This window comes from Puntigrus tetrazona, chromosome 3, assembly GCF_018831695.1.
Source record: "Puntigrus tetrazona isolate hp1 chromosome 3, ASM1883169v1, whole genome shotgun sequence".
NCBI classification, from domain to species: domain Eukaryota; kingdom Metazoa; phylum Chordata; class Actinopteri; order Cypriniformes; family Cyprinidae; genus Puntigrus; species Puntigrus tetrazona.
The window spans coordinates 21,484,577-21,500,386 of NC_056701.1; the positions used below are offsets into that span (position 1 = coordinate 21,484,577).

Sequence of the window (15,810 nt, forward strand, 5' to 3'; positions counted from 1 at the left end):
TGAATTCATGGGAGTGCTTCAGAGCGGTGGTCCTGTGCTAGACTGCTGGGGCCACGGGTGCACGCAGGGCTTCATTGCTTAGCTCAATGTAGGAGTGTCTAACAAAGAGAGTTTGAGCGGCCGTCAAGGGAAACGAACCAGGCACGAGGGTGTGGCTTTACTCCAAGCTCCAGAAGCTTCTTCTCTGTCATTGCTTGCAGCTCTCCATTCATTTGCGCAATGGTGGAGTCATTGAAAAGGACAGGAATACGAACTGGGGCAGTGGACTGTTCAGATCCCCAGTTCTCCTCTGAAGGTCCCTCTGCTTTCTGGCTAGACTCTTCCTCTTCATTTTCTTGTCTGGCCTGCTGCTGCTGTTGTTGCTTTTGGTGCTGAGTTTGTTGCCGTGGCAGCGTCATGCTAACCTGGATGCCCTCCATATCATGCTGCAGTTGTTGCTGCCTTTCCATTGCCTGTTCCACAGCTGATAGGTCAGAGGACATATGCATATAATGAGCAGGGATGACCAACGTGGGCACCATGCTATGGTACATGCTCTCCTTCATCTGCTCCATGGAGTGACAGAAGATCAGCTGGCCAGGCTGGGTGTTAACGGAACTGGGTCGACTGAGGTGATCCCCTGCTGATGCATAATACTCTGGGGGCTTGCTATCCCGACTGTGATCCTTATAGTGGCCAGTAAATGGTGGCAAAAGTGGAGGTGGAGACGGTGGGTCTGATGAATAGCCCTGGTTGTCTTTAGCATTGTGTTGATGATATCTACGTTCATCAGAGTCCTCCGCAGAGCTGTAACCTTTGCTATAGTCATCCTGCAGGAGCGGGTCACGGGTTCCTGTGTTTGAAGAGCGAGTGGTCTTTAAAGGGAAGCACTCTCCTCGCTTTGTGTCTACGCTCATCCTGGAGTTCCGCTGTCTCTGGTTGAGGCCATGCCTGAAAAAGTCCTCTCTAGAGCTGTGAAGATCACGGTTGGAGGAAAGGTCAGATTTTATGCCGTCATGCTCGGCAGCTGAGGAAGCTGTTTCCATGTGTCCACCACTGATGAGATTTAAGTGGGAAGTGGATGTCCCCTGGTCTCTCTTTGAGCTTTCCAGAGTGGATGAAAGGTACATTTTACGGCGATGCTGCCTAGGTTTTAGACACCGCCTCCTGAAATAAAAATATCTTTTGTTAGATATATATGCCAAATTTACATATAAAGTTAAAGAAAACATTTTCTACTTGTTGACATAACTACTACAGTTTCGCTAAAATAACAACAAATTCAAATATAGTTTATTGTATTGCTCATTTAGCTCATGGAAGTGATCTTTAGCTCATGTGCTTGCCTATACAAAAGTCTTGCCATGACATGGGTTTTACAACTTGCTAAGGCCAAGCCTACAAGGATAAGCTAATAATCACTTTTTCAGGCACACACAGGGCAATGATACCTGCAGTAGTACAGCAACAAACACAGCAGAATAAGCACTAGCAGGGCCATGGCACCCAGAATCGCTAGCAGGAAAATAGTGTGATAGGTAGTGATGTCCCTTAGTCCAGAGGTGTTCAGGCCTGCTCCTTTAAGACAGAAATAAGTATTTTTGTTTTATCTACCCATCTCTTAAGCATTAAAAAAATAAACCAAATAAACCAGGCAGATTAAAATTAAGTAAGTGATGTTATTGCAAGATTAATATAGATAATAAACAACATTTTAAATTATTTTGATTCTGAAACCATTCTGTGTAATTTAATGGTTATTGATGATAAAAAATGTAAAAACTTCAACCGCTAGTCTCACCTGAGGTTGAGGGAAATGCTGCAAGCCAGTATCCTAAATTTGGAGCCACAAAACTCCATGTCATCTGAGTGCCTTCTTTTTTAATGTATCCAGCACCACTTCTGACCCACAGACCTGCAGCAAACCAGGACTTTATTACAAAATGAGCAGACAGTGATAAATGCAATGAATTCTTGCTTCAGCTTACAGAAAAAGCTCAATTAAATGTGAATGGGCAGTGCGCCAGGGACAGATTAGACCCAAACTGTGCCAAATCACACATTCAATAGCTTTTCTTCATTAAAATGTAATTTTAGGTCTAGGATCAGTCTAGGTTACCATTCAATATTCAATATCACACAGATAATGTAATATGGTGCACCAAAGCAGGACAGTAAGGGGCACAAATTTTGAATCAAGCCCTAAGGCCAAACAAAAGAGCACAGAGAGTTAATATGTTCTGACAGGGTGAACTCTGACAAATACGATTTCAAATGTCTCCCTCCACTAAAGATGAAATGCTCTCTCTGTGCTGGACTACACAAACTGGAGCATACAAAATGAACTTGTTACTATAAATAAATAGTATTTTACTGTATATAAAATCCCAAATAACACTAAACTGTTTTTACTAGAATCTGATGTTTTTATATTACCTTTTTAAATATTGCAATTTAGAATTGCATAGTTTGCAGCTTTGTACACCTTAAGCTCCACAGTAGAATCATAAGTACCAGCTACCTACAGCACAAAACTGCACAAGACCAACCCAGGCAGCTGCATGTGTGTGTGTAATTACGCACACTAGAAGGTGCTATATGTTCAGCTCAGCAGGGAGACCTGCTCTCCAAAGCAGGGGGCTTTCCCAATATAGTAAACCCCTCCTAGTACCATGTGTATAAGCATCGGCTGTCTCTGTATGGGCTGTTCTGTCTGTGATCTGTCTCCAAAGCAAACAGGGTCTTAGTAGCCACATGGCAAATTTCTGTGACACAATGAATGTTTTCATAATCTGAACACAGTGGGGTATTCAGGCCCCACCCTTTTTTTTAGATAAAACAGACGGCTGGGACTGAGTAGTCGGTGACATCATATATATTTATGCTGTGTTAGTAAAGACTCAGAGAGTGACTCAGGACTCTTAGCGGCTGCATTCTCACAGCACAGCTATCTCCACATTCATGTTTCTACAGTCTACAGAGCAAAGTCAGAGACAATACAGACTTTTGTAGTTTTCATCCATGTGCATCTATCACATGGTCAACCTCCACTCAGGAATACAGGCCCCTGTTTTCCCGAGCTGACTATTCTGTGAAACACAGTTCCTCTGACAACCCACACACTCTGAATATTCAGGGTTTTCTTTCTCTAAAGCTATCCAGCATTCTCTATCTAGATAGACGTATAATCCCGGTAACTGGTAGACACTGTTTGAGCAGCTTCAAGTATTAAGCTATAATATCCTCAAAAACCTTCTTGCTTTGGCTCTAAAACAAGCTCTTGCTTGCCTTATTACTTGTGTCAAAATTATTCTAATAAATGTCTCTCTTAGTTTAAAAGAGGACTGTGCAAATTATATAATCAGAATTGGGTTTGTTTGTAGAAATCAAAATATACATAATAATTAGGATTAAAGTGATATCCTATGACTTACATATTGAATTGCAAAATACTATATTTGTATCAATATCTGAACTATATCAAACAGAAAGTCCTGTAGGGGGCAATACACTGACAAAATATATCAAATCAAACGCTTCAAAAATAGGATACTGTTTAATAAAACAAACAGTACACAACAACTTCTTTAATGGCCATCTGTCAGAAAATTTTACAGTAGCAAACCAGCGAGTCTGTTTACATTCCCTGACCAATACTGCAATGGGTGGGTAAAAAGGGGAGTTGGGATTAGGTTGCTACAGACTAAGCTGCTTAGGTTAAAATCATTTGAGATTTCTCTTTGGAGCTAAGAGAGGCTAAATGATTCTTTAACCACACTTTAGGAGAGAGATCTAACAAGAAGCCCAGACATTGGGTTGAAGAGTTGCAAAAAAGTACAGAGATGTACTTGATAACCTGCAATGACGTGCAACTATATAAAGAGTAATCCATGGAAAAATAAGACTTGAATGTAAAGCCAGAAAGTGTGCCGATACCCTCTTTTAGTTCTATTGATTTTTCCACCAGAGCTGTTCTGTTTATTAAGCTGGCATCATGAAGGATCTAGGGAATTCTGTAAAGCTTGCCAGGCACTAAATCACATCCTGTTTTGGGAGCTATGTCATGACAGGGACAATGTCTGGAGATGATTTTTGCTTTATGAATTGGCAGGCCATTATCTCTTCAATGTGAGAAGACCTAACAGCTTTCTTTGATTTGCACTGCACACTCTCTTCACCTGCTGTCACTTTATTTGAACCTGCTTGAATGGCTCTCAGCTAGATTCTCTCAGTTAGAAATTTCTATATTTTTTCCACCTTCTCTCTGGCCTTCGCTCTGCTTCTTGTACACTTAAGGATTGGACACCCCTGACTGACTGTATATGGTACTGGGCTGCTTTAGAATCTGGATCAGTAAAAGTCTGAATAAAACAGTCAACAGTCATCCAAATGGGTGTTTGTGACCAACCTCTATTTGTGTACTGTTATTTAGGTTTACCCAACATTTTGTTAAAAGCTGTTTACCTGTCCTGTCTTCGAACCTCCATACTGGGACACTGGTGGCAGTCTTGAGAGGTGAATCAGAAGGAAGGGGGATGGAGATGTGGATGGGTTCTGATACTTGGACCTCAGTGCCGTTGGGCCCAGTGAGCTGAGCACACATTGCAGCTAGAGCAGTTAGCTCCATCCAGCTACTGTTGGATCCTTAATAATCAGAAATAGCAAAAATGGATTAACCTATATGGGTCTCTTTTAGTGCAGTATTTTATGAAATGATGGATGATTAATAAGACGGGGGAAATAGTAATGTTAGATTCATGAGTAACTCCATTAAAGGTGTTCAGATAAACTTACCTGTCGAGTTGTTCTCCAAGGCAAGGGGTAAGGAAAGCCCCAAGCTCATACTGACTGCGGGAAGAGGTGAGCATTGCAGAGAGGGTGATTTGGGAGGTGTTTAGGGGTGGACGAATGGCTCTTCTCTGTAGCTGTACCCACGGCTGTCTCCGGGATCCTAGGAAACAGGGATTTATAAAAAGACTTTAAAAATTTACAGGTACAGTGAATATGGATAAATCAGTTGTAAGGAATTTATGGTTTATGACAAAGAATGAAGTCATAACTATTTCCCAAATTGGACTACAATGTCTGTCCTGTATGACTGTTGTTATGAACAAGAACCAGCAATTGCTTTGCAAACCTAATAATGAGCTACCCTGGGGTTTGTTGTTTCCATGTGTTTAACTTGTGAATGCAGTTTTATAGGATTCTGTCAACAACCACTTCCTTTAACCAATGTTTCTATAATGAGCATTAGGGTGATTCAGTCTTTCTCTGCTGTAGCTGCTTTACTCTCTTCTCTTGCCCGACAGAGAGATAATTTTATCTGAAATATGTGAGGCAGGGCTAATAATTCTAAGAAACTGCTAAAAATATCTCCAGATTCCTAGTTTTCCAGAATGAAGGTAAGGTAAGTTTTTAAAAATTTTACAAGTAGAATACAGAGCTCAGAATCCACACTGCAGTAATCCCTTCCCCTCCTCCACTTGGCTTGCGAGAGGCAAATAGGAATAAGAGAGTAAGAAGGCCTAAAAATATAAGCGTGTATCTCTCACTGTAGGCTGTCTGCTCCGATTAGTGCTGGGTTAGCTGGTCACTGATCAGCCCAGACATCCAGGATAACGTGGCAGTGCTTGGGGACCAATGAAAGCAGGCAGGCTGTGACACTCCCTCCTGTATGCCAGTTATTCATTTATTTACTTGCCATATCCAGTTCCTGATGGGAGGATAAACTAATACATTCCAAATCATCCACAGGAATCTCTAAAATTAAAACAGATACCATTTGCCTAACCTCCTTTTGAGCAACAGAAACAAACATAAATACCAGCATTTAAGACAAGCATGAGATTCAATTAGGGCTATAAAAAGCCAGGCTAATGTGATAGCCTACTCACTGACTAATATCTTTAAGTTTCTGGCTCTTAGCCTAATTGCATACGGTGGCACTAGCAGTGATTTGCATCTTACATGATGACAAGTAGGGCTGCAACAGTGTCTGGCCAACAGAGCTTGCAATTCCTCTAGGATTGCACAAGGATTGGGCTGCAGATGGGATGATCCCCTGTAAACCTGACACTGAAAACTATGATTATGCAGTAAAAGAACGGAACAGTCTAGTTGGGACTGGTGCTTCGCCAACTGGCAAGCCTCATAAGGAGCTTGGGCATTTTGAATTGCATAGAGAATCCCCTTCATGTGCAGAATCATGTGGTTGGCGCGCCAAAGGGGCCGCCTTCTATCAGAGAGATGCTCAGTGATAAACATCACAAATGTCAACTGGCTTCATGAATAGCATAAATATAACTGCGTATAAAAACACATCACCTTAAAATTTACAGACTACAATTTAACATAACAATTAAATATTACATTTCTTATCCCCAAACTTTCCTTTATTCTCTTTTAGTTGGGCTACATGGCCTACTTTGAAATGCTACCAACATCGCCAATATTAGTTAAGCAAAGCCCCAAACCTTTCTGGTTCAAAGGGGAGTGTTCACTGACACATATCATTCTAAAGTCAGACAGAGAGCTAGATTGAGAAAATGAAAATCCCTGAGGGAGTCAGCTCACCAAAGAGACCACTCATGAAAAAAAATCACTAAAGTGCACTTCCCTCATAGGCACCAGCCAATTTATCACCATTTTCATGACAAAGCCATAGATGTTAGTAGTATCAGTGGGCCCTTTTGTACAGAGGGCTGTTGAATGCTGTAGATTAGTATTGCTGACCTTGAGGTCAAGCAGTCCGAGGAAGACAATCAGTTAATGCTGAGTGCCTGTTATCCACTCTGATATAGATACATTCAATTGTGGGAATGGTCAGCTTGGGGTTAGAGTTAAATGAATCTGTTTACAAATAATTATTAATATCAATGAGATTTATTAATTAGATGAATGATACATTTTTGTGAATGTGTCTGCTAAATAATTTAAGTAAGATAACTGTTACACAATATTACATTTTACCTCAGGCTAGTTAATCTTTATTATATTATTATCATATTATATTATATTATACATTTTATATACATTTGCAAGTATCTCATTCTCACTAGATTTTAATAGATTTTGTCACACAGTTGTTAATATAATTTTAACTGTCTGCATGTATATTTTTTGATACATATTATTACTGTGACCAATATTGTAATAAAAAGACTCCTATAAAATTAGATTTTGGTCACACCTCCCACCCCATACGGCAGCAGTCAGTTCATCCAAACAGGCACTTCTTATGTAACCTTTATCCGGTACTGGAGATTAGCTATCTATCAAAATGATTGGTGCACTTTCTGAGCATGTAGCAGTCACACTGGAAAACCACATTAAGTCACAGTAATTACCAACATCTGAATGATGTCAATTTTCAATGAAGATCACCTGCAGACTGCCATTTTGTCAATGGTTTGATTTGCAGCAGTAAGAATGACTCAATAGCTATCTGTATCTCAATAGGCCCTGTGCCTGGAAGCTGTTCGTGCAAGCAGGTCTCAGGAGATTTACATTCAACTCACACTCCCGCTTGATTCCCACCAGTTTATTCGCAGGAAAACACTTCCCTCCTCTTTCACCCTGCCTCTTTCTAGTCAAGGGAGCCGTTTCTCATCTCTCTCTTCACTGCACATGCTCTCAGTTACAGATGTGCTTGAGCTCTGTTGGGAGAGGAAGACATAATGCCCCTCTTGGCCAGAGAATAGAAAAAGAGAGGATGTTGGATGACTGATTTATGCATAGTTTTAAGGTAGATTTAACTAGAGATAGGGCTAACATAATAAATTGTTCTTTTGGTTTTGTAAAATGGTTGTAGCTATAGTAAATATTGACAAGTGTATCAAAAATTGCTGTTCAGTTACACAAAGCACAGCAATGACACACAACAATGCTTTTTCAAACATTCGCTTTCTGCATTTATATTTGCATGCTTCTAAACAAACCCTGAAGCCCAAATCAATAGAGTGACTTCTTTTCAGGCTGGCATGCTGTGAACACAAAAATCCTCCCACGCTTTGGCTCAGAGTTTAGGCTGTTTCTGTCTGTACATTCGCTTGACTCACAAAATGCGCTCCCGAAAACCATAACTCGACTCTGCAAACAAACACTCTGAAGTTGGATTAAGGCACTTTTTGTATTGTACATGAGTTCTCTCGATAGAGGAGAGTTTAACAAGATCTTTATAAAAGTGGTCAGCAGCAAACCTCAATGATAGACTAGCAGATCTTAGATCAGGTTTTACATGACACGTTCCTCCCACGAAACAGACAGAAATGCAACACTTTAATAATAACCCCTCCTGTTACAAAATGCACATTCTACTGCCTCTGCCAAAGTTGCCATGGTAATGGGTTTTGAGGCATGAAAAAAAATGTGCTAGTGTGAGTCTTGATATCCCTCTACTTCTTTCAGTAAGCATCATTTTGCACTCTGAGGGTGGATGGTGCAATAACCTAAACCAATGGATGCACAAACATACCTATTTATCTAATTTCATATATTAATATAGATCATTTCATGTCTATCAACAAAACATAATCTATTCCAAAAATATATAAAAAAACTTTATCTGCAATGTTATACTTAAACTTCTGCTCTAGTAAGAGTAATATTTAAAAATAGTATTTCTAGTATTTAAAACTGTAGAATAATATTTCCCTAGCTTTAGAAACATAGCTGTAGCCTTGATGCTTAAAAATTGTAAAGCAATGTTAGATTTAAAATTTCTCAGCACTAATCATCAGATATTAAACCAGTATACTGCAATTACCCGAGACTGATTTAAGTTACTATTAAAAAAATACTCATATTTAGTTTTTAGTCTATGAAATTAAGCTGAAAGAAAACATAAATTTTAGACCAAATAAATAAAACTAAATTAAAAATAAATTACAAATATTATTAAATTGTGTAATATTATATAAATACAACAGAAACAGTTTCAGAGTTGTGTGACTTTTCAATATAGTTGTTTATAGACAAACTTCAAATTTGTAAAAACTACTTAAATGTCCTAATTTAACAAAGGCCCAGTCCTGGCTTAATCTTATCCCTTTCCGAGAAACAGTTCCATACAATTTAATTTATCGTCTCTAACGTTTAAAATTAGATGAAAAGATTTAAAGGAATAAATAAAGCCACTTTTCACTCGCAATTTTCATGTATTCAGTTTCAGCATTACTCAAGCCTGGTACAGTAATGTACAATTACTCAAGGACTTTACATCCTTATTAAAATGTCTAAATCAGTCAGCGGGGCCTTTTGCTGTGCTGGGCCCAACAAGTTGCCCATTTATCTCAGGAACAGCTTGGAGACACTGATGGCATTCTAGAGCGAGAGCCTCTCTTACTAAATGTGTAGAGGGAACAAGAGCAAGCTGTTGGCTTGGCGGCAGAAGTGGGATTGTGAGGACACATCATTTTATTGCATGTAACTATAATCACTGAGCAATCAGGGATCCACACACACACCGCTGCATGCGGAGAGATTAAGCTCATTAAATTGATAAGGATCATGCAGAAAGAGCTGCGTCAGGATGCCTACACTCACAGAAAAAGAGCGAGGGTATGCAGGGCTTTAACAGTCAAGTTTGCATGATGCACATTACATCATACTTAATAGTCCATCAGGTAAAATCACTTCCCACCCAGAAAGCATTCAAATAAAAGTCACTTTCCCACAACCATAATTTGAGCCATAACACTCTCTATTAAACACTCTTAATGACATTTATTGCGCATGCAACGTGGTGAAACAGCTAGAAGGCACTGCATCCAGTCTCAGTTATATTGCGTCTGCTTATTGGCAGCTCGAGATACGACTATGGCGTTATCCTGATTATTAAACGACCAACTCAGCAGTTTCACACATCTGCACATGTAACCACCGCAGGATGTGTGTGAATCAATAAAGCTGCATTCAGATCTCAGATTCCAAGCTAACCATGTGGAACACAGCTTGGCCGAGCCTCCACAGAGTATCAGTAAGCCCGTATTAAAGATAGACATAAAGCGTCAGTGAAACCTACTCAAACATTGTGGTACTTATATGGGTATCGTAGGTATGAGCTCAGACTGTGATGTTCTGATCCCTTTCTCTCCCCGGTAATTCCCTTTCCCCTTTTCATAGCACTATAAATAAAAAAGATTAGGAGCGGTAAGAGTTGAGACTCGTACCTCGTTGAGACTCGTACCTCGTTTCCTCGTACCTGTTTACAAACAGAGGCTGAAACAGGAAGCCCCGGTACAGAGGGAGGTGTCACGCTGGACTGACCATTCGGTGGCCGCTCTGCAGGACGCTTTGGATGACGCAGACTGGGCCATGTTCAGGTGTAGCTCCGAGGACGTCAACGAGTTTACGGAAGCGGTGGTGGGATTCATCGGGAAACTAGCGGATGACACGGTAGAGAAAACCGTCATCAGGACGTTTCCCAACCAGAAGCCGTGGGTAGACAAAACTATCCGCGACTCTCTGAGATCCCGCTCCGCAGCCTATAACACGGGATAGTCACGGGGATATGTCTGAATACAAGGCTGCGTCGACGCGCGTGCAAAGCGGTAAAGGAGGCAAAGAGGCGCTACTGGTGGAAACTTGAGTCACAGTTTCAACACAGTGACTCTAGGAGCCTTTGGCAGGGACTGAGAAACATCACGGACTATAAAACGCCAACCTCCAGAGTGGAGAGCGCGGATGCTTCTCTGGCAGCGAGCTAAACACCTTTATGCTCGTTTCGAGGCTGCAGCTAATCACGCTAATCACGCTAGCGCCGCTAGCGCATGATTAACAGCACATACGCCGAGAGAGCCGGAGAGGAAATCGCGTTCACCATTTGAGCACGCAGCGTAAGGAGGGCATTCAGGAAAGTGAACACCAGGAAGGCAGCAGGACCTGACGGCATCACAGGTCGGGTTCTGAGAGCATGTGCTGACCAGCTAGCACGGTGTTCACTGAGATATTTAATCTCTCCCTGAAGCAGTCTATAGTCCCCTCATGTTTCAAAGAGTCCATCATTGTTCCTGTGCCGAAGAAACCTCAACCATCTTGCCTAAATGATTACCGCCCTGTAGCTCTGCGTCTGTAGTGATGAAGTGCTTGAGAGACTCGTCAGAGACTTCATCACCGCATCACTACCGGACACACTGGACCCACTTCAGTTTGCCTACCGCAAAACCGGTCTACGGAGGATGCCATCACACACCTCCTCCACACAACCACAAGCCACCTGGATTTTAGGAAGGGAACTATGTGAAAATGCTGTTCGTGGACTATAGTTCAGCGTTCAACACCATAGTTCCCTCCACGCTCACCTCAAAGTTGGAGGTCCTGGGACTCAGCCCATCCCTGCGTCACTGGATCACCAACTTCCTAACTGACAGACCACAAGCCGTACGGATGGGAAAACACACCTCATCCTCCCTCACTCTCAGCACTGGAGCCCCTCAGGGTTGTGTTCTGAGCCCCTGCTGTACTCGCTGTACACACATGACTGTGTGGCCACTACAAACTCCACCACCATCATTAAATTTGCTGACGACACTGTCGTGGTGTGCCTGATCTCCAACAACGATGAGATGGCCTACCTTCAGGAGATCAACAACCTGGAGAGATGGTGTCAGGAGAACAATCTGCTCCTGAACGTCAGCAAAACAAAGGAGTTAATAGTGGACTTCAGCACGAAGCAGGTGCGCTCTTACCATCCCATCAAGATCGCGGGACCCCAGTGGAGAGAGTGGACAGTTTCCGGTACCTGGGTGTTCACATCACGCAGGACCTGTCTTGGTCCTGTCACATCAACACCCTGGTGAAGAAGGCCCGGCAGCGTCTATACCATCTGAGGCGCTTAAGGGACTTCAGACTCCCATCTCAGGTGCTCAGGAACTTTTACACCTGCACCATCGAGAGTGTCCTGACGGAAACATCACCTCCTGGTTTGGAAACAGCACCATGCAGGACAGGCGAGCCCTTCAGAAGGTGGTGCGGTCAGCTGAGCGCACCATCCGCACTGAGCTCCCTGTGCTGCAGCACATCTACAACAAGCGGTGCTGTACCAGAGCCAGGAAGATCGTGGAAGACCTCAGCCATCCCAACAATGGACTCTTTTCTCTGCTGCGTTCAGGAAAGCGCTTTCGTTCCCTGAAGGCAAACACAGAGAGAATGAGGAGGAGCTTCTTCCCGCAGGCCATTCGGAGTCTGAACCAGAGAACACCCAGCACCTAATCACCGGGATTCCCATGTTTACCCCTCTTTCCCCAGATACTCACCACTTACTTTGGACAATTGCACTAGCCACTTTGCACTGGACATTCGCACAGACACTTTACATTTACACTTTATATTTTTATATTCTACACTTATTTACACTTTTTTTATTTTTAAACTTTGCACACTTTTTATACATTTTTATACATATATTTTATATTTATATATATTTAAATTCTGTTTTCTGTTTCTATTTTGATGCTGGACGGTTATAAAAAACATTTCACTGCATGTCGTACCATGTATGTATGTGTATGTGACAAATAAAATTTGAATTTGAATTTTGAATTTTTTTGACTATTTAAGGCTACGGTTAAAGGAACATTTATCATTTACACAACCTTATGTTGTTCTAAACCTTCTGTGAATCACAACAGAAATTTTGCAGAACTCTGGCATCCACTGAAAAAAAAAATCTCTTCTTGTATTTTCCACAGAATAACGTAAATATCTTAATGGAACTTGACCTTTATTTATTACCTTTGATTTGTGGCACAAAAGAAAAGGGAAAAAACTATTATTGCTACAAATATTCACTTGCTACTTATTATTGGTTTTGTGGTCCAGGTTCACAAATGCTGACAGAACTCTAATGGGTGACTTGTCCTTAAAACAGAAAAGAACTCACCTGGAGAACCCAACAGTAGCTGCACCACATCGTCATACAGCAGGAGAGTGGCTGGTCTCTGGGGAAGCAAGTACAGGCTTACGGAGGCATACACTGAAACACAAGTGAGAGAGAAACAAAAACAAAGGCATTAAATATTAAAAATAAATCATTTTTTATTCACAGGGATGCGTTTAATAGTATTAATAGACAGTAAACACATTTATAATATTATAAACATTTAATATAAATAAATGCTGTTCTTTTGAACTTTCCATTTATCTTCTTATTTGATGGCTTACAGCAGTGGTTCCCAACCCTGGCACAGGAGTACCTTAACTCTGCACATTTTATATTTTTCCCTTTTCAAAAATGTATGTTTTTCAGTCGATCAGATCTGGGCTGTAACCACCATATTGAAGCCCATTATTTGAAATTCTTGCACCGATCTACTGCCCTCCACTACAGTGCTATTTTTTAGGATGACAAAAGTTTACATTTTCATCCTGGTCTGCCTCAGAGGGCTAACAGAGCTCATCACTGTCAAAATGGCATAGCATCATTTGTATGCTATTGTTCTTCCTTGTCCATTTAGATCAGTAAACCGTCCAGCCTCTTTCATTTTCAGGGATCCTTGACCCTGGAGAATTCAAGGCTTTAGTTTTTTTTCCTTTGTAGGTAATCTACAGTAGTTCATCAGATGTAGCTGCTAACAGGTATGAGACATGATTCAGCACGCGAGAAACCTGTGATCTTGCTTAAAACAAGTCTTTAATAACAGTCAAACATCACCAGAACATCATCTCCTTTTAACCTTGTGGATCTCTGTTTTGGACAATATTGTTTATTGAGAGTTACGAGCATTAACTAAATTTCTTTCACATAAATCTTTTTTAGTTGTACATTTTCTTGCACTAAATCCACAGCACCAACAACATCTAAATGTACCTCACTCTCCAGTGCTCCTCTATGGCCAGGAGGACATATGCTGGCAGCGTTCCAGAAGACCGTTGCAAGCTGAGAGCAGAAATCCTCTGTGTCCATTTCCCATCTGCTATGGCACATTGAAATGTCCCCCCTGCCTACCCACACCTCATGTTTTCCAATGTTTATTTCATGATTTCAGTCTAATGGAAGCTTATTGACAAAAAAGTGTGATAAGATTCTATAGAGGTTGCCAGCTTAAATTATACAGGCCAACAGGGGATATTAAGATCCAAGGGATCAGTATACTACATTCATACTTCATTCCCCCATCTCTCAGATCAAAAAGCTTGAAGGTTGAAGGAGCAGACTGTGGGAAACGTGACACAGGCGATTCATGCACATTTACACCCGTGCAGTTCTGCATACAAGCACGCACACACATCACAGATGCCCTGAACAGAAGGGGCTCTGGTCTCTTTAATATTCTGCTTGGTAGGTGTGCGCACAAAACAGGGACAAGTGACAACAATACTGCCCACATTGCTTTAGCTAGAAGCTGAAAGAAAAGTGCGTATGAAGAGAGGGAGGGTACTACATTGGCATTGTGTGGTTTCATTTTACATCATTTGTAACCTTAGTTATCTTCTGCAGCATTGGGACAACACAATACACATTTATGCACCCCTGCTTTGATAATACAGAAATCAGCCAGAATGTACGGATGCACAATATATAATCTTTAAGATGCCAAAATATGTTTTATATATTACCCATCTCTAAATCCACAGATTTTGACTCATTAGAAAATGTTTCAGTTCAGATCAAAACTAATACATTACATAACCCCATAACTGTAAAGCAGTTTTCAGTTTTAATTATAATTTATTTTGACAAATACAGAATTGTTCTATTAGGTTTTAAAATTAAGATTTATTGGTCATAATTTTAAATAGGTGCGGCAAATTGGTGGCCTAAAAATTATTTCACGCAAAAATGAACACTTATTTCCCCCCTTATGTCGTTCTAAATTTATATGATCTTTTTTTCTAGGGAAATAAATACCTAACTTTGCGTTACAGAAAAAATAAATATAGAAAAAATTGATTTTGACTGTAGAAAGCTTTAAGCTAATATTAACGTGTTCTGAATGACATAAAATCCAATTCTGATATAGTGAGCTTTTTTAAAATAAGTAAAATGGATTTATTCAGTTAAACCATAATGGAATAAGAGAGATAGGCCAATGGAGGAAAGAACAAGTGTTCCCGACTTCAGTTGATTTAATCTGAGCCGCAAGCAACTGCTTCATCACTCCATGAGAATGACTCACTCTCTCTCTCTCAGAGTTCGCGTGACTCACTCAGATTATCAAAGTGCTGTGGGGACAGTTAAAACTCCACGACACTGTCAAGTTTTATTTAGAAACCCTTTTTCAGCATGGCTAAGAGACTAAAGGCAGGAGGAATGGGCTGCAGATGGCTTTGGTACCAATAGATTAAAAAAGATAACCTTCAGAAAGTGACGTATACAAAAAATGATGCCATTACTATAAAGATGTTCAGTGTGCAATCTGGGGCTGGAGTACAGTCCAATACACTGTCATCGGTCAAATGACTGGCATCCCATCACTTCTGCACAGCTGTCATACCCCTGCTAGTCATGTAATCCATCTGCCCTCTATTAAAACAACCTCCAGATGAAAACATTAATCTGCCGATTAAAAGGATTTTGTCAACTATTAGTACTATTACAGCCATCATTGGCAACTATATACATGTACATGCACAGAGCAAAAAAAAGTAATATTTATTTATTTAATATTCTACAAACAAAATGCAGAACCAGAGTAATCACAAATAAATTAAGTGATTAAAATATCCTAAAAATGAAACTGAATTAAAAAATTCTGACACTAGGTGGTGTTTATGGAACAGCAGTATTAGAGCAGTGTTAGGTTTCACTGTTACCTAAAAACTAAGAACACTGCTTTATTAGGTATTACAAGGAGTGAAGATAAAACAAAATGCTAGGAAATATTTTCTGAA

At 40.6% G+C, this 15,810-nt stretch overlaps 1 protein-coding gene across 1 annotated transcript in view; it reads right to left on the bottom strand.

Moving 5' to 3' along the window:
* The window catches only part of fam171a2a (family with sequence similarity 171 member A2a), a 29,036-nt gene that overhangs the window by 1,801 nt on the left and 11,425 nt on the right, over positions 1-15,810 (bottom strand). Inside the window, 8 exon segments of the mRNA XM_043231621.1 lie at positions 2-103; positions 105-1,146; positions 1,431-1,557; positions 1,781-1,894; positions 4,444-4,623; positions 4,774-4,805; positions 4,807-4,930; positions 12,860-12,952. Coding sequence (XP_043087556.1) covers positions 2-103; positions 105-1,146; positions 1,431-1,557; positions 1,781-1,894; positions 4,444-4,623; positions 4,774-4,805; positions 4,807-4,930; positions 12,860-12,952 — 1,814 coding nt within the window.